Consider the following 22,368-nt stretch of genomic DNA (forward strand, 5'->3'; position numbering starts at 1 on the left):
CGGGTCCTTGCTCTTAGGGACTCCTCCCTCTGCCCAGTCCTCCCAAGCAGGCTGGTGCTGGAGGAGCTTACCTCTCTCCATCACCCTCACCCTTCCCTGGGCTCTGTACTTTGACAACTGTTTGCATAGAGTCCTTGATATTTGTTTCCACTTAGTTTCAGGAACCTGCCTCAGTTGGGAAACTGAAGGAGAATTCATTCCCCTGGCAGTGCAGGTTTCAAACACTCTCTGGTTGGCTGCTTGTATTTGTTGCAAAGGATAAATGCCAATTTCTGGAGAGCTGACTCTGGAGTCTTGATACAAGGTTTCCAAAAGACAGTGGTGAATACCATTATCCAGAATACCCAGGCTTAGGGAGTGGGCTTCCCTCTGCATTACCTGCCAACCTGTACTTTGTTAGACACATTGTATTTGTTAAGTAAATGATTGGAAGCTTAAAAAATATTATTTCTCTCTGGTTCTAAGAAAGGGTTAATACATGGGTTATATGTACAGATAGTGTTTGAAACCAGTACTAACTGCCAGGGGAATGTGTTCTTCAGTTTCCCAATTGATATAGGTGCCTGGAACTCTAGGACTAAGTGGAAACAAATGTTGAAGACTTTTTGCAAACAGTCATCAATAGTTTTTAAATATGTATGTATATATAAATATTCATATATATATATATTTTTCAAATCTTCTCCTTGTCCCCTACTGTAACTCCACCAACTTGTTCAGGGTATAAAAAGTGGCCACAAAAGCTCATATTCTGTTTGATGTGGACAAGTTAGGACTGACCTAGCCTTGAAGAGCAGTATAACCTGACCTAACAGCCTGCTGAAATGAATTTATCATTGTTTCAGAACATCTGGTGCCAGAGCAGCAGCCAGATGTCTAGAAGAGTAAAGGAACCATAATGTTGTTAACCCAGGGTGGTTTCCTAGCCTACAAGACACCACCTTATGTTGCCACAAGGTACTGTGGGTCTTTTGAGATAACCCACAGGCAGCAAAAGTACTTTGAACTTTATCAAGGCCTGCGCAAAGGGCAGGTGTTTTATAGAAGTGTAGTGTGGATTATAACAGTAACCTGTGAACAGGAACTGCTGACTTACGACTGTATTTGTTGTCATTAGTAATATACCATGTAACTCAAATCTACATAAAGAAATCAAAAGAACTAAAAAATGGTAAATAAGGTTAATATAAATTAAAAACTACAAATACATACTTCCTTAGCTTCTTTAAACAAGATTACTTAAAACAATATAACACTATTATTAGGTTGGTAATATACAGATTTAAAAAGTAAGAGTAGCACAAAAAAAAGGGAATGGAGCTATATTGGAGCAGTTTCTATCTTACTGGAATTTAGTATAACTCTAAAGTAGAAATTACGTATATTGTAATCCCTACAGAAACTTCTATCCATTTACTACAAAAAAAAAAAAAAAGAAGGAACAAAAAGAGATCTGATATAGAAAATAAACAGTCAAATGACAGGGGTAGATTGACAGGCACTTTCCATAAGATACCTCATTTAACTATCAAAACAACTCTGCGAGAGAGTTACTATTACCCCATTTTAGGGCAAATGGTCGTTCCCACCGCACTTCTGGGATCTGGACAGTTCTCGCCTCTGTACGTGTTTTCTACCATTCAGTGGGGATCATAAACGGAACCTATGACCACCAGGGGCTGTAGTGGGACTACTGAGCACGTGTCCTGTCATCACCACAGCTCTTAAAACTCAGTGGAAGCAGGGCGGATCTCAAAGTAGGCGTGGCCAGACCCTCGACGCAGCGTAGGGCCTGTCCTCCGCAAGGCCCTTGTGCCTAAGATCGGGTTCCAGAAGCCTGGGGCTGGGAGGGGGAGGAGTCCGCATGGACTCCAAAGGCGAGAGGGCGTGGCCCTCTGGGCGGGGCTTCTGCGCCCTGTCAGTATCTGCGCAGACTCGTGGCCGCAGGGCGGAGCCGCCTGCGCGGGGGCGGGAGCCGCAGTGGCGGCTGGGCTGACGTGGAGGTTCACGGTTAGCGGGCGCTACGAGTTGCCGGATTGGGGAGCGACGGGCCGGGCCGGGCCCTCGGGCCCTCGGCGGCGGCGGTATAAAGCCGGCGACGGGGAGCATGTAATGTCGGAATGCGGAGGCCGCGCCGGTGGCGGCGGCAGCAGCAGCAGCGACGACGCCGAGGAGGAGCGTGGAGGTGGCGGCGGCCCCCCGGGTCTCGGCTCCCTCAGCGCTGCCCCGGCCGGAGCGTCCTCGGCCGACCGGCTCCGTCGCGGACTGCGCGGCGCCTCCCTCATGGCGCGCCGGAGACCCGAGCTGCTCTGTGGGGCCGTGGCGCTGGGCTGCGCCCTGCTCCTAGCTCTCAAGTTTACCTGCAGGTGAGGCGGCCCTCACCACCGAATCACCGGCCCGGCGCCCCCTCGGCCCAGCCGGCTGCGGATGGCTAGGTCGGGGGTTGTAGCGGTTTCCGCAGGGCGAAGTCGGACCTTACTTTGCTGGGAGCGAGGGACTTTGACTCTTCCCAAGCCTAGGGCTTTGCCGGCCACTTTCCCGTCTCTCTGGCCGGCAAGCTAGCCTGGTGGCGAGGTGTTCAGATACTGCTCGGCGCCCCTTCAACCTGTTGAGTGCCGACGTTGGGCCAGGTCCTGGGTGTGCACCTGTCACTTCTGCCCAAGCCGTAGGACCCTCGCTTATCACCCACTTTGTTTCCCTTATGCTTCGAATGTAGTAAGTCCTAACCACTGGAGTCCCAGACCCCACTGAAAATTCATGCAGTCATTGATTCTACCATTATTTATCCGCACCCGCCATGGGGAGCACTCGTCTAGGTGAGGGATGAAGATAAAAATTTCTACTCTCTATTTCAGGGGACAGGCAGTAGACAAATAAACTTAATTTTAAAAGGCTTCTGTAAGTGCTGTACTGGGAATGGAAGAAGTGAGGGTGGGGCAGGAAGGCTTTCCTAAGTCAGCCACACAGGAAGCTGCTTACACGAGAAGGGGGAGGGGCTCGCATTGGTAAGATATAGGGGAAGAGTGTCCAAGGTACAGGGAACTAGAAGTGCAGAGGTTCTGAGGCTGGACAAGCCTGGTGTTTTCCTGGAACTAGGAAAGGCCTGAGGAGACTGGTGTATAATGAGCAGGGGAAATAAAAGTTCATGTGTCTCTTGGAGAAAGTACACAGATAGAAAATTTACTTTAAACTTGAGGAGTATTTTTGGCTCACCAAATTCCACAGTGTATCTCCTGGTACTCCAGTTTATTGTCTGTGTTGCCACTGACCAAGAGGAAGATTTCAATTGCAACATTGTTATTGAACATGTTAAGTGTAATATGTGGCCCTCATTGTCAGAGGTGTGAAAGGATTGGGATTTAAGTGAAAATAAAACAAATTATAATAACTGTCATTGAACATTTGCCATGTGCCATTAGCTGTGCTACCAGCATTGTTTTCCAGCCTCGGCATAGCTGGTATTTTGGGGTAGATCATTCTTTGTTGTGGGGTGCTGTCCTGTTCATCGTAGGATGCTCATTTCTGGCTTCTACAGATGTGACAACCTAAAATGTCTCCAGACATAGCCAGATGTCCCCTGGGGAACAAAATTGCCTGTTTGCCAATTACAGTGTACAAGAATGCATTTATTCATTTAATGCAGAATCTGAGAGCCTAGTCTGTGGATCATTTAAATTTCAATTCCCAGTAAAGTCTGGATATACTCTTATTCTTCCAACTTACAGATAAAGGACTTGAGCTTTGGTCATGTTACAAAACTTGACCCAAATCATACCCACCTTTAAGTGAAATTATTTAAGTAAAATCTTTTATTGTCAAGTCCTAGGCTCTTAACCTCGCTCTTTATGATCCTTCATCAAGGAAATGTACAAAATATTTTGCAAGATAGAATAATTGCAAGGTGGCATTTGGATCCAAATTAACAAAAGAGGTGTTCACCCTCTAAGGATCACGGGAGCTTACTGACATTAGCTTGTCTGTGTATAGAAATAATGACTTATTAGACATGAAAGTCCTTTCAAATTTCAGGAAGAAGGAAGAGTATATGTAAATGCAGTTATTAGAGCATGCAGAATAAGATCCCTGCCAGCTACAGCTAGGAGAGAGACACAGCTTGTCTGTCCAGCTCCTTTCTGTGCCACTGGCAAATTGGACAGTTTTTTAATAGACTGAGATTGATTTATTTAAAATCCTATTTGATTGAATGGTGTCATGGTACTATTTTATCACTGTACAACTGGCTCACACAGTTCTGGTCCCCTTTTCCTGTTTTACTTTTAAGATCTTTGCCTTAATGAGGACAGAGGCTTAATGAAGAGTACAGTTTTTTTTCTAATTTAATTTTTAATAGCTCCAGTCCTGAAATAAGGGAGAACCCTCTTATGGGTCTGGTGTGTAGCTGAATTCAAATCAGACAGCATGAGAAAGGTTGATTTTGGGTTGAAACAACTAATAATTACACATTTCTGCACATTTAATCCCTATCCTGCTTGCCTTTCTGTGCATTGTATCTCCATGACTTCATCCTTCTCACTTTCCTTTTACCCTGATTTGGAGGAAAAAATTTGTGCGCGTATCTATTTATATTAATATATGCAACCAACTGTTGAATTTTTTGTACCTGAGATTTAGACTTGAAAGCTGCAGGAGGCTGTGGCCAGGTAATCAGTTGATTGTAGAGTGTCGTCCGGATATGTCAAGATTGTGGTTTCAATCCCTGGTTAGGGCACATAAAAGAATCAACCAATGAATGCAAATAAGTAGAACAACAAATGGATCCTTCGCTCTCTCTCAAGCTGCAGGAAATCTTTGATCTGGGTATAGTTTCTCAAAAATGTTTAGCAAATTTAAGAGTTAAATGGAAACTTGTGAATGTTTCTGATAGAGCAGAGGCATATATCTCTCTTCCCTGATAATATTTGGTTTTTGATGGGCCACATATTTTATCTGGTATGTTGACTTTAGGGACTGCTGTGAACATGTAAAACAGCAATGGCTGTTACACACATATTTTTTTCTCAGATTATGTTATTAACACCTAACATGCAATTGGAATAGGGCTCAACTTATCCACTTATAGTATGTATCAATTCTTTTTTTAATTGCCAAGTAACATTTAATTGTAAGAATATTTTATCCTTTCACCTAGTGAGTTACCCCAGTTTATCCTTTCACCTAGTGAGTTACTCCGGCTTCTTACTTAGTTGGTTTATCTTTTCCTATCCTTGATGCTTTCATTCTATCTATATCTTTATGTTTAAAATGCGTCTCTTTCATAGCATATTATTGGGTTTTGCTTCATTATCCAGTCTGGCAATCTTTTTCTCATAATTGGATGATACGGTTTTTTCATGTTTATGTAATTGTTGATATGGTTGGATTTAACTCTAACTCCTGGTTATTTGTTTTTCATTTGTACCTTCTGTCTTTAGGGTTCCATATTTATTCTACTAGTTTCTTAGCTAAACTGCTATAATGGTTTTATTATACCTTCTTAGTGGAGTTATGTGGATAACTCAAGGGGTTTTAGATCCCTTTAACTTGCTGGGAGGCAACTTCATCGAAGATCTATTTGTCTTTTTTTTTTTTTTAATTGTTTTTAGTGAGAGAGGAAGGTATGGAGAGAGAGAGAGAAACATTGATTTGTTGTTCCTTTTATTTATGCATTCATTGGTTGATTCTTGTATGTGCCCTGACTGGGTATCTAACTTGCAGCGTTGGCATATCCATACAGTGCTCTAACCAATTTAGCTACTTAGCCAGGGAGACCTTTTTTTGTCTTAATGGGAAAGTTGTGGCAGTTCTGTGACTTCTGACTACTTGTTCATTCATCTGTTTTTTTTTTTTCCTTCTAAACTCTCTTCTCAAGTACTCAAAAAAAGTACTTGTGTTCTAGTTTTCTAGTTAAACGGCCTATTGTTTTGTTACTCATCTATATTAAACTTTGAATTATGATACATACCTGGAAAAATCTGTATTACTATTTAATTATGATTTTTACCCGAATGCCCTGGATAAGTACAGACCAACTCCAGCTAATATGCTTTATGTTTTCTTAAGGTTGAGTTGAGATGTAAGTATTTCCTATAGAAATCTTACTAGTAGAACCCGCATATGCTCCCTCCCCTTAATTCTGAGCAAGCTTAGCTCTGAAGCCCTGGAAATCAGCGGCTCCTGTGGAGAACAAGACTGCAGAGAGATGAAGGTGAATGTTGGGTATGGAGGCAAGAATATGGATTATTCAGAGACGTTCTTCTCCTCTGTTCTCCACTGCTGTCCCACTCTACACCTGGGGAGGCAATATTATAGAATAATTTCTAGCATATTCCTTATGTCTTTTATTCTCTAAGCCACATATTGCCATAATACAGAATATTACTTTTTTACTCCAGGACAGTGTTTTGAGGACTCCATTTTCTTATTCAAAAGAAGACTCAAGCTTCATTCTTTCTCATGAAGCTGTTGTTAGAAGAAAATAAACTCAGCGATCTTGTTTGTGTTTGCTCTTTTTTAGTCGAGCAAAAGATGTGATAATACCAGCAAAGCCACCTGTCAGCTTTTTCTCCTCGAGGTCTCCGGTTCTTGACCTCTTCCAGGGTCAGCTGGACTACGCAGAACATGTTCGTCGGGATTCGGAGGTGGTGCTGCTGTTCTTCTATGCTCCATGGTGTGGACAGTCCATCGCTGCCAGGGCAGAAATTGAGCAAGCAGCGAGTCAGCTTTCAGACCAGGTAATACTGACATTTGGCCTAAGAATCAAATGACTGTCAGTCCTGTTGCAGAACAGGTTGTCCACACAGACACCTTACCTAGCTGACTGATTTTGTCAAGTTGAAGGCCACAAGCACTTTGTAAATTCTAAAGCCTTCTATAAAGAAGCAAAGGATTTCTAATTGTGATGATTCTGGTTGGTTAGCAGCAGGAGCAGATTCTGCATCTCATGATGTAGGCCAGTGCTCATTCCAGAGTGCTATGCTGTTTGGTTTTTGTGCTGAAGTAGGTGGGGGCTGAAAGTCCTAGTTGAATATCTATTTGATATTTGCTAGTTAGGTATTTATGCATCATGACTACAGTATAGATAGCTGGCTGACCTTTTAATCCCCATACTTGGATCAGAACTATGTTTAACAAATACTTAATGAATGAGTGCATCCCTTGTGCTGGGTAAGAGGGATATATAGGCAAATGAGTTATCTGTATCACAATGGTTTTCAACCCAGTGGATCTAATTGCTCTTTATAAAACATGTCTTTTATATTTATTTCTTTTTATGCCCTGAAAAGGAATTCATAGATAAGAAAACCTTCCTACACATATAATTTCAAAGTAGTTTAATCTAATGCACTAATTATAACTTAAAAGTGGTGAGGGGAGCAACGTAATGTATAATCAAATCATATGTTTGAGTTTGTAAATGAGTTGGTAAAATAAGTCCTTGTACCTTTCTGTAGCACTACCACGGATGAGATGGTTATAAATATAGATTGATAAAGGTGTAACGTGTTGGACTCAGATATCATGGGGGGGCATTGCTCTTGGTGATTTGATTTTTCTAAAGAATAAATAGCTCTTGGTAAAGTTCTGAACCAAACAAAGTACTTTCTTCCCTCAGTTGACATAGAAGTTGCCTTCTTGAGAAATGTAGTGAACACCAAAATCATACTTTGGGTTCACATATAATATGGAGTTTCTGGGCTCCAACAAACAGGTTTTCCCCAACATCATTGTGGGGCAGAGCCCAGCTACTCTGGGATGACTGTTTCCTGTGTAGAGCAGTTTGGAGCATTGCAGGGTGTCTACCATAGCCGCTGCCCACCACCCACCACAAGCCCTGTAGTCCTCCACCTTCCCCAGTCATGGCAAGAAGCAATAAAACATGCACAGACTTCTTAGAGGCTGCTGCTGGGACCCACTGATCTGAGCTTACTTAAGCAGACAGCTGAGTTCCTGAAGTTCATGTGGAACTCTCAGTTGGTTTGTTTTAGGAAGAATGTTACAAATGGTGACTAGGCTTCCTACTCAGCCTAGTAAAGCTTAACCATTATATATCCCTGAATGTGGTACCAAGTACTATTTAAACATAACTTTTCATTCCCTATAACACTGATTCTGGGCAGTGCGGGGTGGGGGGGCAGTGGTGGTGGTGGTTAATTTTGTGTTCCAACTATGGGCCCACGGATTTGATCTATTCCCGTCTTTCCTTTACTGTCCCCAGCCCCAATTTTAAATGGCAAATAGGAAGCTGGCAGATACTTCCAAGGAGGAAATGGGAACTCTAATGGAGCAATGGGAGGCAAGCAGTATGTTCACGTAAAGGAAATCACCACTTTGCCCGTCATTCCCCAAGTTTTCTGAATGTAGAGAATAAGTGGAGAATATTATAGATTAGGGTGTCAGCAGTCACTTACTATCTAAGTGCCAGCTTAAGCAGTATGCTCTTCCGAGTGATTACACAGGAATAGTATTTGGGAGTGCCTGGTCCTGTGCTGTTCTGCACAACAGCTCTGTAGGTTGATGTTGGTGTCTCTGTTCTTTTGAGGCAGGACCTCAGACTTAGAGGGCACAGCAGTTTGTTAAAGATTACACTACAAGTGGGTGAGGTCAGAGTGCCATAAACAACTGACTGGCACTGCCTTTTTTTTTTTTTTCAAAACATGTTCAAAAACATTTCCCAGCTCCTCCTAAATTGGGAGCTTATTGTTTTGTGTTCTCAGAAATAGGCAAAAATCTTTTGAGCCACATTGCTTAGTAAAATGAGTAATGAAGGTAGATTGTGCCCTGTTTCTGAGTAAAAAATGAGATGTCAACCTTAAGTAAAGTAATGTTTGCTTTTCTTTCTCATAAATAGACTCTAAAAGGAGCTGTAAAGAGTTTCCACTAAGTTCAAGCAATATTGCCATCTAGTAAGGATAAGGAATATAAAAGTGCCTTTTTATAGTCTTCATATTTCTTCAATATTAATTATAAAAAATTTAAAATATAGCAAAGGTGAAGGAATTTTCTCTATTATTGCCACTTAAGTTCTACTGTTAACATTTTACTGTATATTTAGTCATATTGATATTCCTCTAATCAGTGGTTCTCAGACAGTGCAGTTTTGCCCCTCAGGGAGCCTTTGGCAATGTCCGGAGGTATGTTTTTGGTACTTGAGAGGGGAAAGCTAATGGCCTCTAGTGGGTGAAGGTATTCCTGGTAAACACCAGGAATACTGCTAAACACTATACGTCATCCTACATCCAGAGTGTAGGAGAGACCCCTACAACAAAAGTAAGCATAACAGCAATGAAAAAACCCTCACAGTAGTTCAATCCCCAAATTTCAATACTGCCAAACTTGAGAAACTTTGCTCCAATCTATTAGTTCATCTAATCTGTGGTACATTTCAAAGTAAGTCTCGGACATAGGGATACTTCTTAAATACTTAAGTATCCACCTAAAAATAGGTACTTAATCCTTTTTTTCCTATTTAGTATTATGCTTTAGAAGATAGCTTTAATCATCTATTATCTTTATTAGTTTTTAATATAACCATTAAAAGTGGTCCTTCAAAATTTGTGATGTTTTATTGGTGGGTAGCATTTTTCATTCTCAGATGCTCAGTATAACTATCAAAATACATGTCTTCTACTAAGTTTTAGGTTGTCATATTTACGAAAAGATCTTTGGTGCTTCTTCCCTTTAGACTTCAAAGGAAGTAATTTTCCTTTTGGGTCAGAGTCCGAAATACTCAGTCCTAGCTAGACACTGCAAATAAGAGTCTTTCTTTTTTGTCATAACAGTCAATAATGGCTTTTTTTGAACTCTTGAAATAATTTTTTTTTACTTTCTGTTTCAGAGAGGAATAGTTCCATATCTATAATTTTATCTTTTAGGTCTTTGTAGTTTTTCAGTTGTTATTCATAGTCGTTTGAAACCTTTTTTGGCTCTGCAGGTGTTGTTTGTGGCAATTAACTGTTGGTGGAACCAGGGGAAATGCAGAAAACAGAAGCATTTCTTTTATTTTCCTGTAATATATCTGTATCATCGAAGGTAAGAAATTTTAAGTAGTGTTTCTGATTCCAACTAAATTTTTCAATTTTGAAGTGATTTTGTTTTTTTTATTAAAAATTTTTAGATTGCTAAAATACATATAAGCAAAAATAAATAAATGATCTGAATAATTTTATCAGCTGTACATAACCACTGTGTTTTGATTTATATTCTCCTGTCAGTGTATATGTACCCCACCCCCCATTAAAAAAACAAAAATATGGTATCATGTAGTAATGCTCTTTCCTAAACTATTTTTTCTTATTTTTGTGAATATCTTTTAATGTTATTGTATATTCTACAACATTGTTTTTAATAGTACCAGTTCATTTGTGGGGCTGTACATTTCAGATATTCTAAAAGTATTTTATGGTATAAAAACACACAAAAGGCCTTATCCTTTATTTGGCAAGATAACATAGGATAGTATAATCAAGAGAGTATCTTCCCATCTTTTCAATTGGGAAGAAAATTACCGCAAGTCTACAATCCGGTATCCATAATTCTGACATCCAGAAATCTCTGAAAACCTAAAAGACTTCATAAATGTTGTCCCCAAATGCATTTATCTGGTCTGAAGTAACAAGAGGCTGCCTATAGTTGTCATCCCATTTCAGGTACCAGTTTATTCATTTTGTTGCGGAAACATTGGTGTTTGATTTTGGAGTACTTCCCAGACCTTGCTGTAGGTGTTAAGTACTGTTTAAAATTTGACTTGAACGATTTTGGAGACATGAGATGGGGTTCTGAACTTTGTTCAGTGTAGTTGGGTTGAAGTTTGTTAATGAAGGTAAAATGGGTAAAGAAGATGTGATTAGTAAGAGTTTTATTTTTTAGGTTTTATTTTTTCTCTCCCTCTAAATTTCTTGGGCTTAATCAATGGGGATTTGTAACAAACATCAACAAATTACCATTTGTGGATTATCTGTCACATTCCATTCCATTTCCATGTTTCTAACATAGAATGTTGTGTGGCGTATAGTGTTGCTTCTCGGGAGCTATTAAATAGTATTTGGGCAAAATGTCCTTTCCTTCCCCATCTCCACTCTCAGAATTTCTAGACATATGAATACGTTCTCAGTAACTTTCTCATGATTACTTTTTTTTTCTAAGGTAAGTATAGAGTGCTGTACCTGAAGGCTTTAAAAGTCTGTACTCTGTTAACGGGATGATGACCTTGCATTTCTTTCCTTGGAAATAGAAAATATTTGGTAATAGGGAATTGGACACACACACCTAGTGTAAAGTAAAGGACTTGCAACTGTATGTCCGAGCGAGCTGCCCAGAAGTAGACTTAACACGATGTGACATTAAATTCAGTAGAATTTCCTTGAATCAAGTACAAAATGTCATTTTGGGATATGTGATTTGCAGTATTTTCTTGCACTGTTTGTTTTCTTAGTTTTATAGAAATATTGAAATGACATGAAAGAAACTTTAGAAAGATCTAAAGATCTCATTTTACAGGTGAGGAATTTGAGTTTGGTATTCACCTTGAAGTGCTTGCCCCTCATCCTTACCTATTAAAGTTTTACTTGTTTAAGTCAGTCCAGGCCTGTTAATACTCATTTCAGCATATTCCCAATGTGTCAAAAACAGAAGAAAGTGCTAAGGCACAGAAATACTCAAAAGGCAGCCTTTTACTTTTTCATAATCTGTTTAAGAATCTTCACCCTGCCTGGGTGGCTCGGTCAGAGAGTTGTCCCACACATCAGAAGGTTGAGGAGTTGATTCCCATTCAGGACACATATGTAGGTTGCATGTTCGATCCCTAGTTGGAGCATGTGTGGGAGGCAACCCATCGATGTTTCTCTCTCATATCAATGTTTCGCTCTCCCCCTTCCTCTTTAAAATCAGTAAACATATCCTCCGGTGAAGAATTAAAAGTAAAAAAAAAAAAAAGATTCTTCAAACCCTCTATTTTATGTGTAACACATATGAATGACTGTATCCCTTCAACTAAACTCTTGTGAGTATTTGGTTGTCTTTTGAGATCCTTTTGGTCATTGTGCTTGCAAATGTGACCCTTGAGTCTCATCACTGGGCAGACTGCTGCTGTGGTGTGTGTTGTTTCTGTCGTGTGTGTAATAATTTGCCTAGTTGTAGCTGCTTAAAGAGATTAATAGGCTTTCCTGTTTTGTGAAAGCAGATTTCACTTTTTTGTCTTGTATTAATACCAGTTACAAACATAATTTATAAAAGGTTCTGAAGCAGAGAGTAGTTTTTCAAAACTCTGTATAAAGCTCAGCAGCCCTAGGTCAGTTTGTCCTCTGCCGATAGCTATAGTGTGTTGCTAAAACATGCTCCCCATCTTCCACTCTGGGTTCTTCTCATTGTAAGTCACAGGGACCCTTGTAGCATCATGCCAGCAGAACTCAGCAGAGCTTCTTTGCTTGGGTAGATGAGATTTCCAGATTGGTTGGCTCCCTTTTGCTGAATGTAAGAAGTTACCAGATGCTTTTTAAAAAAATGTCTTCCTTTAAAAATTGTTGGTGAGTGATCGTGGTGGGTTTTAAACTAATTGTTAAATTAGTTAACAAATTTGTTGTAGTAAGTCTTGATAGAATTGTTAATTCTGTCTTCCAGTTATGCATGTGGAATGTTATTTTTATTTTTTATGCTAGTATTTTTTTCATCATATTCTGCATTGCACACTGAAGAATTGTTTATCTTATCATATATACGTGTTAATTTCTGTAACCATATATTATAGTATTATAACCATAACATTTATATAATTCTTTACTGTGCTCTGTCTATTCTTGCTATTAACAGTAAGCTTAATGTCAGTTTCTGTTTAGAGAGAAGAATGGTTTTGGAGTTGCTGAATTTTACCATATTCCCTACACCTTTCACATATATGCCATTCAATTATACTTGAGCAGTGTCTGTTGGTATTGTACAAAATCGAAGAAAGCCATGTGAGGATTCTGATTAGCTTATTAGGAGGATAACTGAATGTTACTGGTATTGGTTAGCAATACTAAATTAAAGTCCTGTGTACCCTGCAGTGAAAAATAAGGAAACTGCAGCACAACTGCAGTGAAAAATAAGGAAAATCATTTATACAAGTCCATGACTTGAATCATCACATAATTTTGTAATTTGGCAATAAATCTTTAAATAGGTTTAAGGTTCATTTAGTGATCCTATGAGAAAGTTTAATAACTGCTTTTTAGTAGGCCAAGGGCTAACTGCTCAAACGAAAGTCTGCCCCTCTACATTGAGTTGTGGAGTTCAGATCCTGGAATCCTTTACCACTCGGTCAGTTTCCAAGGTTGCCTTTCTATTTTGTTTTCTAAGGAAACATGGGAATTAATTCATTTTTCAGAGATTGTTTGTAATGGCTGCTTGTACCTCTCTTCACATAAATTCTTCTTAATTGGCTCTCCAGTCACTTCCTGAGACAAAGAATGCGGCTTACCTAGGAACTAGTCAGGATCCTAAATCAGGACATTTTCATTTTGTGTTGTTGGTGATTTCAGTTGTACATTACAGGTTTAATGCATGGTGTATTATTTTTATTTTTTATTTTTTTGGTACTAGTTTTGGACCAATCGAATACAAAGGCCCCATGAGTGCTGTTTACATTGAGAAGTTTGTCCGCCGGGTGATGAAACCACTTCTGTACATCCCATCTCAATCAGAATTACTAGATTTTCTCTCAAACTACGAGGTACCTGTCTTTCATATCTCCTCCCATTCCCAAGGCTTCACTGGGTTTTATTGGATTATTTGTATTAGAAAAGTTGTTTATACCTCCTGCTTTGCAGCAGTTAAAAGATTACATTATAGATAAGCCCAATTAAGTGCTTTTTGAGATATTTCATTATAGGGATGGTATAGTCAAGTGATGGAGGAAATAGAATGCTTGCAAAGCCTTGTTTATTTTTTATTTGAAAGTTTTCAACAACTTATAGTTTGTCTCACAATTAACTTAGAGGATGTAAGAATTATAATTATAAGCAGCTGCAAATTTCTAAAATTTTATTTGATGCTTTATGGCGTCTGACTGGTGAGATACCTGCTTTTTCAGTTTAACCTTTAAAAACAAAACACAACTGGAAATACATTCTTTTATATTTAAAGTACATAACTATTTTAAGGTCTTATCAGTAAGTTTCGTAACATGACTTCTCTCCTGCTTTCCCACTGACAGCTTCAGCCTCTGATAAATTATTTTTATAGGATGTTCAATGTGTATGCAGAACAGCTTTTTACTGACAGGCCAGTAGAAAGCTTAAAATAATCTCAATAAAATGTAAAAAAGTTTCACAAGAATTTTATTGGAGCAAGTATAGAATCATACTTGGGTACAACAAGTGGAAGTGCTGAACCCACTAGACCACCAGGTAACTAGCAACAAGTAAAAATGATACTTAGATACAACAACATCAAGACCATAAGTACCTGATAGAGATAAAAACCATATGAATCCAAACCTCACTAATTTAGAATTTAGTAATAGTGATGGGTTGAATTTTTGTGCTATGTAGATTGGATTTGGATTTTTTCACTACAACATCATTTACAGCTTTTCCATTCACGTTAGAAATACTATTTGTTTAACTATCAGCGTATTTCCTAAGCAGCAGTATTGATACCTTGTTCTTCTGCTTATAGTTCTCAGGTGTGTGTATCACAGTAAATGCTTCTTTACTCTTAATGTGGATAGAGGATGGATTTCTGTGCCCCTCACGTGCTTGTCTCCCATTTTGCCTGGTTAGGCTGGTGGGCAGAAGCTTGGCAGGGGACCTGCACCGAGTCTCTAGGTCTGTGACTTGGGGTAGGTTACTCACCTGCCAGGCATCAGGGCCCTGAAACAGGGTGTTCTTGAGACTTCTTTTAACTCTCAGGTGCAGTAATTGTCTGAGAAGTGGGTTTTCATGGAGATTTGCAGTAGAGTCACTAGAGGTGGTATAGCAAAATGGTGGAGAATCAGGATTCAGGATAGAGCTGAGCTCTATCACTTACTGGCTGTGTGTCTTGGGACTAGTTACTTACCTGCTTTAAGCCTCCATTTCCTTATCTGTAACACACACTAAATAAGATACGATGAAAATGCCTAGGATGAAGTTCCAATAAATGAAAAAAATCTTGTATATTTATCTCTATTGTGAGAACTTAAAATGTGCATAATATCTGCCGGTATTCCCTACTTATATTAAAAAAAAGCACCCTTTATTTGTTTTGTAATTAAGAGGATAAATATGACTTGTAAGGGCTAAGCAGTCTTCAGTTGTGTACTGTTGAGACTTTTGTAAAATACTGTGCCCAGTTTTTATTGTTACCCTTTGTTTTTTCTTTAAGTTTTAAATCTCTTCTGAAAAGTAAAGAGAAAATTGGCAGAGTAGCTGTGGTACATCAACAGATATAATACAGCATGTGTTTACCCTTCCAAAAAAAGGTGTAGAAGAAATCGAGATCATTGCCTTGGATGGTGTGGCTCAGTTGGTTGGAGTGTCATCCCATAACTGAAAGGTTGTGGGTTTGATTCCCCATCAGGGCACATACCTAAGTTGTGGGTTTGATCCCCTATCCACACATGTACAGTATTTCTCTCCCTTCCCCCCTCTCTAAAAGCAATGAAAAATTGTCCTCTGGTGAGGATGATAAAAAAAATTTAAGAAAGAAATTGAGATCATTGACCCTAGTAAGAGCACTGAGGGCAGCTTTATGATTATTTCTAGCTCTGTCAGAAATTTATATCCAGAGAGATCTGAGCCAGTTCTTAGCAGAGGTCATGTGATAAGGAGGACTCAGCTAGGCTTCTAGAGGCCTGAGATTTAGCAAGTCTCTGATTTCTGAGTTTCGCACAGATTTTCCATGTCTAAAATAAGGGAGTTGGCTCAGATAATACCTCCTGACTGTTTTGCGCTTGGTGAAGTTTGAAGAGGTTGGAGAGAGATAGACAGAAGGTTCATCAGTTTTGGGTTCAAAAGTATTTTCGTGACAGTGCCTTTGAACGTCTGTATTATAGAGCTTTCTAATTTTTAAAAAATTTCTTGCCTCTAAGATGTTTGAAGTATTCTCTCTAGTTGTGTGTGCAGGAGGGACAGATGCATGTTTATGACTGAGCAGCAACGATGAGTTCTTACCTTTATTTAGTGTCTCCATTCTCTGAACCTGCTTTTCAGCAGTGCTTTTAGAGATTATGTTCCTAGTTTAACAATGAGTTCACATCAGACTCCCTGATACACTAGTGACATTACTCCAGGTTTTTTTGGCAGCTCAGCTCACTTAATTAGAATGAAGTACAGCAGTGATTAGGATGCCTTTAAACAGAACCAAGAGAGTGCTACTAAGATGGGACTCCTGTATAGCTTCTGTTGGCTTTTAAAGGAACTTCCTCCCCAGAACTGTAGACAGCTTTTATCATGAGTTTTGTTTTCGCTGGGCTGCTTCTCACTAAGATGAAATCATCTTGTTGACAAGAAACAATATTGATTAATTGTGACGGAACTTGAGACTCAAGCCCAGGATGACACTTGTGACCATGTATCTCATGGAACATACCAAATATAGCCTAGAAAGAAGTGATATCAGTTGTATTACTCACACTGTGTAAGAGAACATAAAGATAATATTTCAGGTCTAAAAATGAAACACTGTCATAATTTGACAGTTCAATAAATAGGAAAGTTAAAGGAGGCCCCATTCTAGAGTACCATATACCTTTGGACATTCTTCTGAATAATATTTGGCATCAGATAATTTTCTTTTTGTGGTTAGAGGCTGTCCTGTGCTTTGCAAGATGTTTAGCAGCATCCTTGGCTTTTACCTGAAAGATACTATTAGCAACACTCCCCCACCCTTAGTTGTGACGACCAAAAATATCCTGGCATTATCAAATGTCCCTTGGAGGAAGGGGTGCAAAATTACCCCATTTGAGAACCACTGTTCTAAATTATTGTTTCCCCAAATAAGGCCTCGAGATGATGCCTCATGGGTTAATACATGCACATCTTCTTTTCATGTAGCACACAATGCCAGAGTCTAATTGTTGCAGCTTTATCTGCTTGTAAGAGTGACAGAGAGAAGATGAAAATTAAGGAGTGCCTTGACTACAGAATTCTGGGGTGTTATCTGTGGGAGATGAATGAGTTATATTGTTATCAATTGAGCTGTTCCTGGTATTCAACCACTTAAATTGTTTGTCTGTAACCACCACCAGAAAAGCATGCATCCTGGGTATGTTAAAGAACTTGCTGATTTAAAGAAATCTTACTGAGAAAGATACTTTTATTGACCAAGAGTCTTATCTCCTAATTTATATTTTTATAAATATGGATTTCATTATAAAATATGTTAAATTTAGGTATACCAGGATTAGGTTGAAATAGGTATTTTCTTTTGTGGCACTTCTGAGGTTTGTTGGAATGGCATTGTTTTTTGGATTAGGTCTCTAGATGTGTTCGTCATGTCTTGTAGTAGTGCATTTGATAATTTCCCCCTCATTTATAAAGCATTGAGCCCTGGCTGGTGTGGCTTAGTGGATCGGGTGCTGGCCTGTGAGCCAGAGGGTCAGCAGTTTGATTCCCAGTTAGGGCACAAGCCTGGATTGTGGGCCAGGTCCCCAGTAGGGGGTTCATGAGAGGCAACCACACAGTGATGTTTCTTTCTGTCTCTTTCTTCCTCCTTTCCCTTCTGTCTAAAAATAAATAAATAACATCTTTTAAAAAATTGATTAATTTTAAGTTGTTTTGTCTCTAATCCATATATTTGTGAGCATCATAAAATTATACAGTTTGTATTTATTTGGGAAGTGTTGATCTGAAATTAACAACTTTCTACATTGACGTAAACTTTATAATAATAAATGTACCCTGAACTCTCCATATGTGCTTATATTGCTATTATGGAGAGGAGCCCTCTGATTGTATCTTGGTTTGAATTTGCATAAGTCCTACAGATGAATCCTTTCAAAGCCTTTTCATGTTATTTGATAATGAATTACCTAGAAGAGTAGAAGTTTGTAACCAGTGGAAAATATTTTGACTTAGATATTTCAGACCTGCCCAAATCAGATTGTTCATCATTCATCATAGTTTTACGTTTACAAAATATGACTCTGAGCTCAGATGCAATTATTAAGGAAAATAATTTGTTTTTAATTTACTGAACATTGCAGAAAGACATTAAAGGGTGAATAGTATAAATACTTGACTCTCTAAATTCCAAAGTACTTTAGTCATTACAAGCAAACAGATAATGAGTAAACTGTGCTTCTGTAAGTGCCTTCCTTTTTTCAGTGTTTTTGCTTCTCATGTTCCCAAAAGCCTTATGAGATAGATGGAAATTGTAAACCCTTTGAACAGATTAAGAAGATAAGGTACAGACAGTGGAGATGTCTTACCCTAAGTGGAGACTGGACTGTAGCCCAGTTCTGGCTCCCCAAGTTCTTCCTTGTACACAAAGAAATGTTTAAGTAAGCTCTCTGAGTGAAACTTCAGTAGGTACCTAGAGGTTAAAACTTTGACTATTTAAGTATTTTATGTCATTTTTGAACTCTTCTCTTTCATGATAGAAAAATTTTGAAGGTGTTGGCTTCTTAATTTGACTTGTTTTTCCTTCATTTTTAGCAATGGTTTTAATGATAAATAATGATAAAGGATAGGGCCGTGGGTGTTGACTTACTGTTAAAGGAGGAAGAGTTTTTACCATTTGCTACTATTAATTGGATAATTAGCATTTGTTCTGCAGAACTGGGAATATCCTGTGTATGATAATCACAATATGGAGGTAGGGTAGGTAGGGTCTAGAATTTTTTCCCCAGATATGCACTAAAGTCATAGCTACCTTATACATAAGGAATATAGCTAAAAACTGAAGTGAACTTGCCAGGGCATACTACAGAGGGGGAGATGAAGAGCTTTAAGTCATCTCATTATAAACCATGTTAAGAAATTTTACTTTCTTCATTTACTTCAATTGTAGGATCAATGTTCCTTGAGGTTCTTGCCTGTTTAAGGTACAGACAGAAAAATGTCCCTTATTACTGTGGACAACGTAGGCAAACATATCCGAGTGTCATTTTTATTTTGGTGGAGATTAAGTTGATTGGAAAGGAGATAGGATTGAGTAATGGTAATGTTGCTTTAAAGACACTAGTTTTATGGCTCTTGTAATTTTGGTTTTTTTTAAGGCATCTTTTGGTTGAGGTATCAGTAGTTTTTTCATAACCAATGTTTTTTTTTTTTATCAGAATCATCTGATTTGTATCTTATAATTTACCCACTGCATGCCAAAAGTATTATTTAGGACTTTAATCCTACATATGCAACCAAAATGTTTTCTAAATCTTTTCATGAATTTCTGTAATTTATCCATTTAAGAGTAGTGATTTAGCATACATACATTCAGTCTTCAATTTTTGCTTTATTTAACAAGGCCCTCTTTTTTTAAAGATTTTATTTGTCTATTTTTAGAGGGGAAGGGAAGGAGAGAGGGAGAGAAATATGAATGTATGGTTGCCTTTCATGCATCCTCTGCTGGGGACTGACCCACAACCCAGGCATGTGCCCTGACTGGGAATTGAACCGCGATCCTTTGGTTCACAGGCCCACGCTCAATCCACTGAGATACACCAGCCAGGACTTATTCATTAATTCTTATCAGTTATGGTAAACCAAATTATTTTACATTTAAGTGGGGTGGGAAAAGGCTTGGGAATCTTTTGAGGGGGAATCATGGTGATGGGTAAATTGCCAGGTGACAGAAAACCTGAGCATTTGGAGAAAAACCTAGTAGAATGTCTGGTACCTGCTGTTCTACTGTTTGTTAATAAAAGACTACTCTGGATGCTGAGCAAGTACTGTTTCTGTCAACTTATAGTTTTATATCACTGTGAACTAGTTTTAAGTTTGCTAGGTGTAACTTAACATTAGTGCAGAAATATTTCAATTGCTATTGAGTAAAAACACACTGAGGTAACTGTTCTCATGGCCACTAGAGGGTGTGTACATCATCTGAAATTTATGCTACTTTGCAAATAGCATTCACTTAAAAAGCAAGTATTTAATGCTGATGAGGATTTGCTGGCCTCCTATAAATAGCCTATTTTTAACCTCCTCATTATAGCAGGCACTGAACATATGGTACATGGTGGAATGGAATTAAAAACACAAAGTGGGTAAAATTATAATTTGGTATTCATTGTCTTGTGTTCTTTGCTAAATTATAAACTTGATAAAGGAGTATTATTGTCTTATCTTTTTTATCCCCATTCATTCACTAACTAATGTTTATTTTGTGCCTGCTCAATGCTGGAAATGTGATGCTGAATGAGAAAGCCTCTGTTTCATGGAGTTCTAATGTGGAGATAGATACCAAAGCAAAACAGATAAACAAGGGTTTGAGTAGTGTCCTCTCAAAATTCATGTCCACAGTTGAGTTCCCATGACTGTTCACCCGGTAGCTATTTAAGCATCTGGGAGTGGACTGATAGAAACACTCCAGTTGGAACCTGGGCTCAGGTGATCTTTACGCATCGTAAGCGGCAGAGTGAAGAAGGACAACTTATGTGCCAGCAGGGCTTGTATCCCAGCTGTAACCCAGTATCAAGCTGGCTTATGTGTGCTGCCCCTTCATCTAAAGAGAGCCTCGAAAGTATAGTAAGCAGGGTTAGAGTTGTCCTTTGAACTAGCCACTGGTTTATTTGCAGCTGAGCAAACAAGGGGCCTAGACTTAGAAAGGTCTGCATATGTGAATATGCATGTTTTATTCCCCAAATTCCCATTTTTCCAGATTTAAGAAAGAACTGTGGAGGGAACTCTGAAATATGTAATCACTTCTCAAATACAACTTCTGTTGGGGAGAAACTGAAACTTTGGGGAATAGTTGCAAAATTTCTTTTACCTAAAGTATAACCAGAGCCAGTTGAGTAACTTTTAAATGATAATTTGTAGTAGAAATAAACAGATAACTGTCACTGCACTTTATTTTCTCTTTTTATTATTTTGAAATATTAATTTTAAGTTACATGCTCAAACAGGCCAATTTTCAAATTTAATATAGATTGTGAATATTTGAAAGATAACTATATTTTGCTTTTTTGTGTGTATGTGTTTGTTTTTTAAAATAGCTGGTATACGGCTTTAAATCATCTCATATAGTTGCGGAATCTTATGGTCTCTGTTTTTTTGGCAATGAAAAGTGAAAATAATTTTGCTTATGAGATTATTTGCTTTGTATTGTTTATGGAATTTCTTTGGTCAGACTACTTGAAAAGTTCAGTACCGATTCTTCTGAAGATAGAGGCTCCTTTGTCCAAGCTACATAGCTCCTTGTTGAAAAATTGGAGCAGTGATGCCATCAGATCAGAAATTTCTTTTTTTTTTTTAAATACAACTTACTGATTTTAAACTTTACCAGCAGATTAAATATCTACCTTACCTTTTGGGTCTGATTTCCCCCCAATGTTCAAATCAGCTCCACAACTACTGGTATTTATTTATTAAGAGCATGACATTACATGTTTTAGCACTAGAGAGGATTCTTTACATTTGCCTAGTGCTCTATAGTTCATTAAGCTCATTCTTCTCAATAACCTCCATGATGAACTGTCCCAGTTGCCAGATAAGAAAACTGAGGCTTCTTTTTAAAATATTCACCTAAGATCATTTGGCTCTTGGCTTTGAGCTTAAGTCTTCTGACTCCAGGCCTAAGATTCTTTCCTTAGGGATCGCACTTTGGCTTTTAAGACAGATACAAATGTTACAGAACAAAACCTGGACTGAGTGACTACCAAGGGCCTTCGAAGATGGAAGAAATTATTCTGAACAGGAAGGCAGAATGTATCTGGAAGGGGATAATTTATTTGTTTGGCAGAATGGAGGGTCATTTTGTCCTAAGTTTAGAGAAATGGAATGAACAGGTGGAAATAAATATGTTTGTGGGGGGTAGAGGAGCAAGAGGGTAAGAGATGGGCCCTTTGCAGACAAACCTCACAAGAGAGAAGGGTTACCATTGCAGAGTGCTAGGTTCTGGGTGTGGGGGGAGGAAAGAGCCCTTCAAAAAGAAGATCTGGAACACAAGTGAAGCCAATCAGATTTAACCTGATTTCCAGTAAGTGTGAAGATGTGTTTGGAGTGTGAGGAAGCAATGGAGGGAGAGATCTAAGAAAGATTGTAAGGAAATTGACAGCTTCCCTGGAGTTGCTAAATAGCAATTGACTTGATGGTGAGGTTTTGAACCAGAGACTTAGAACTGTCAACAGTGAGTGGAAAGACCTACTTAAGGAGAGGGGAGGAAGTTTCAGCTCTGAATTAATACCCCCTGTAAAAGCTGCTGTAGTTGTATCCCTTAACCCTGTTGTCTAAATGGAGGGAAGGTCCACCC

The 22,368-nt window shown here is 38.7% G+C and overlaps 1 protein-coding gene across 2 annotated transcripts in view; it reads left to right on the forward strand.

The window, feature by feature from the left end:
- The first annotated feature begins 1,985 nt into the window (after positions 1 to 1,985).
- TXNDC11 (thioredoxin domain containing 11) overlaps positions 1,986 to 22,368 on the forward strand; it is a 64,254-nt gene continuing 43,871 nt past the window's right edge. The window contains exons 1-4 of one of the 2 annotated variants that reach the window (XM_037151218.2): positions 1,986 to 2,366; positions 6,515 to 6,731; positions 9,932 to 10,029; positions 13,576 to 13,705. In XM_037151218.2, the coding sequence (XP_037007113.2) occupies positions 2,113 to 2,366; positions 6,515 to 6,731; positions 9,932 to 10,029; positions 13,576 to 13,705 (699 nt within the window). In that variant the 5' untranslated portion in view covers positions 1,986 to 2,112. Of the gene's footprint in view, positions 2,367 to 6,514; positions 6,732 to 9,931; positions 10,030 to 13,575; positions 13,706 to 22,368 lie in introns of those variants that run through there. The other variant, XM_037151219.2, reaches the window with a different exon arrangement.

The sequence above is a fragment of the Artibeus jamaicensis genome, unplaced genomic scaffold (genome assembly GCF_021234435.1).
Source record: "Artibeus jamaicensis isolate MK-2021 breed Jamaican fruit bat unplaced genomic scaffold, CSHL_Jam_final contig_729, whole genome shotgun sequence".
NCBI classification, from domain to species: domain Eukaryota; kingdom Metazoa; phylum Chordata; class Mammalia; order Chiroptera; family Phyllostomidae; genus Artibeus; species Artibeus jamaicensis.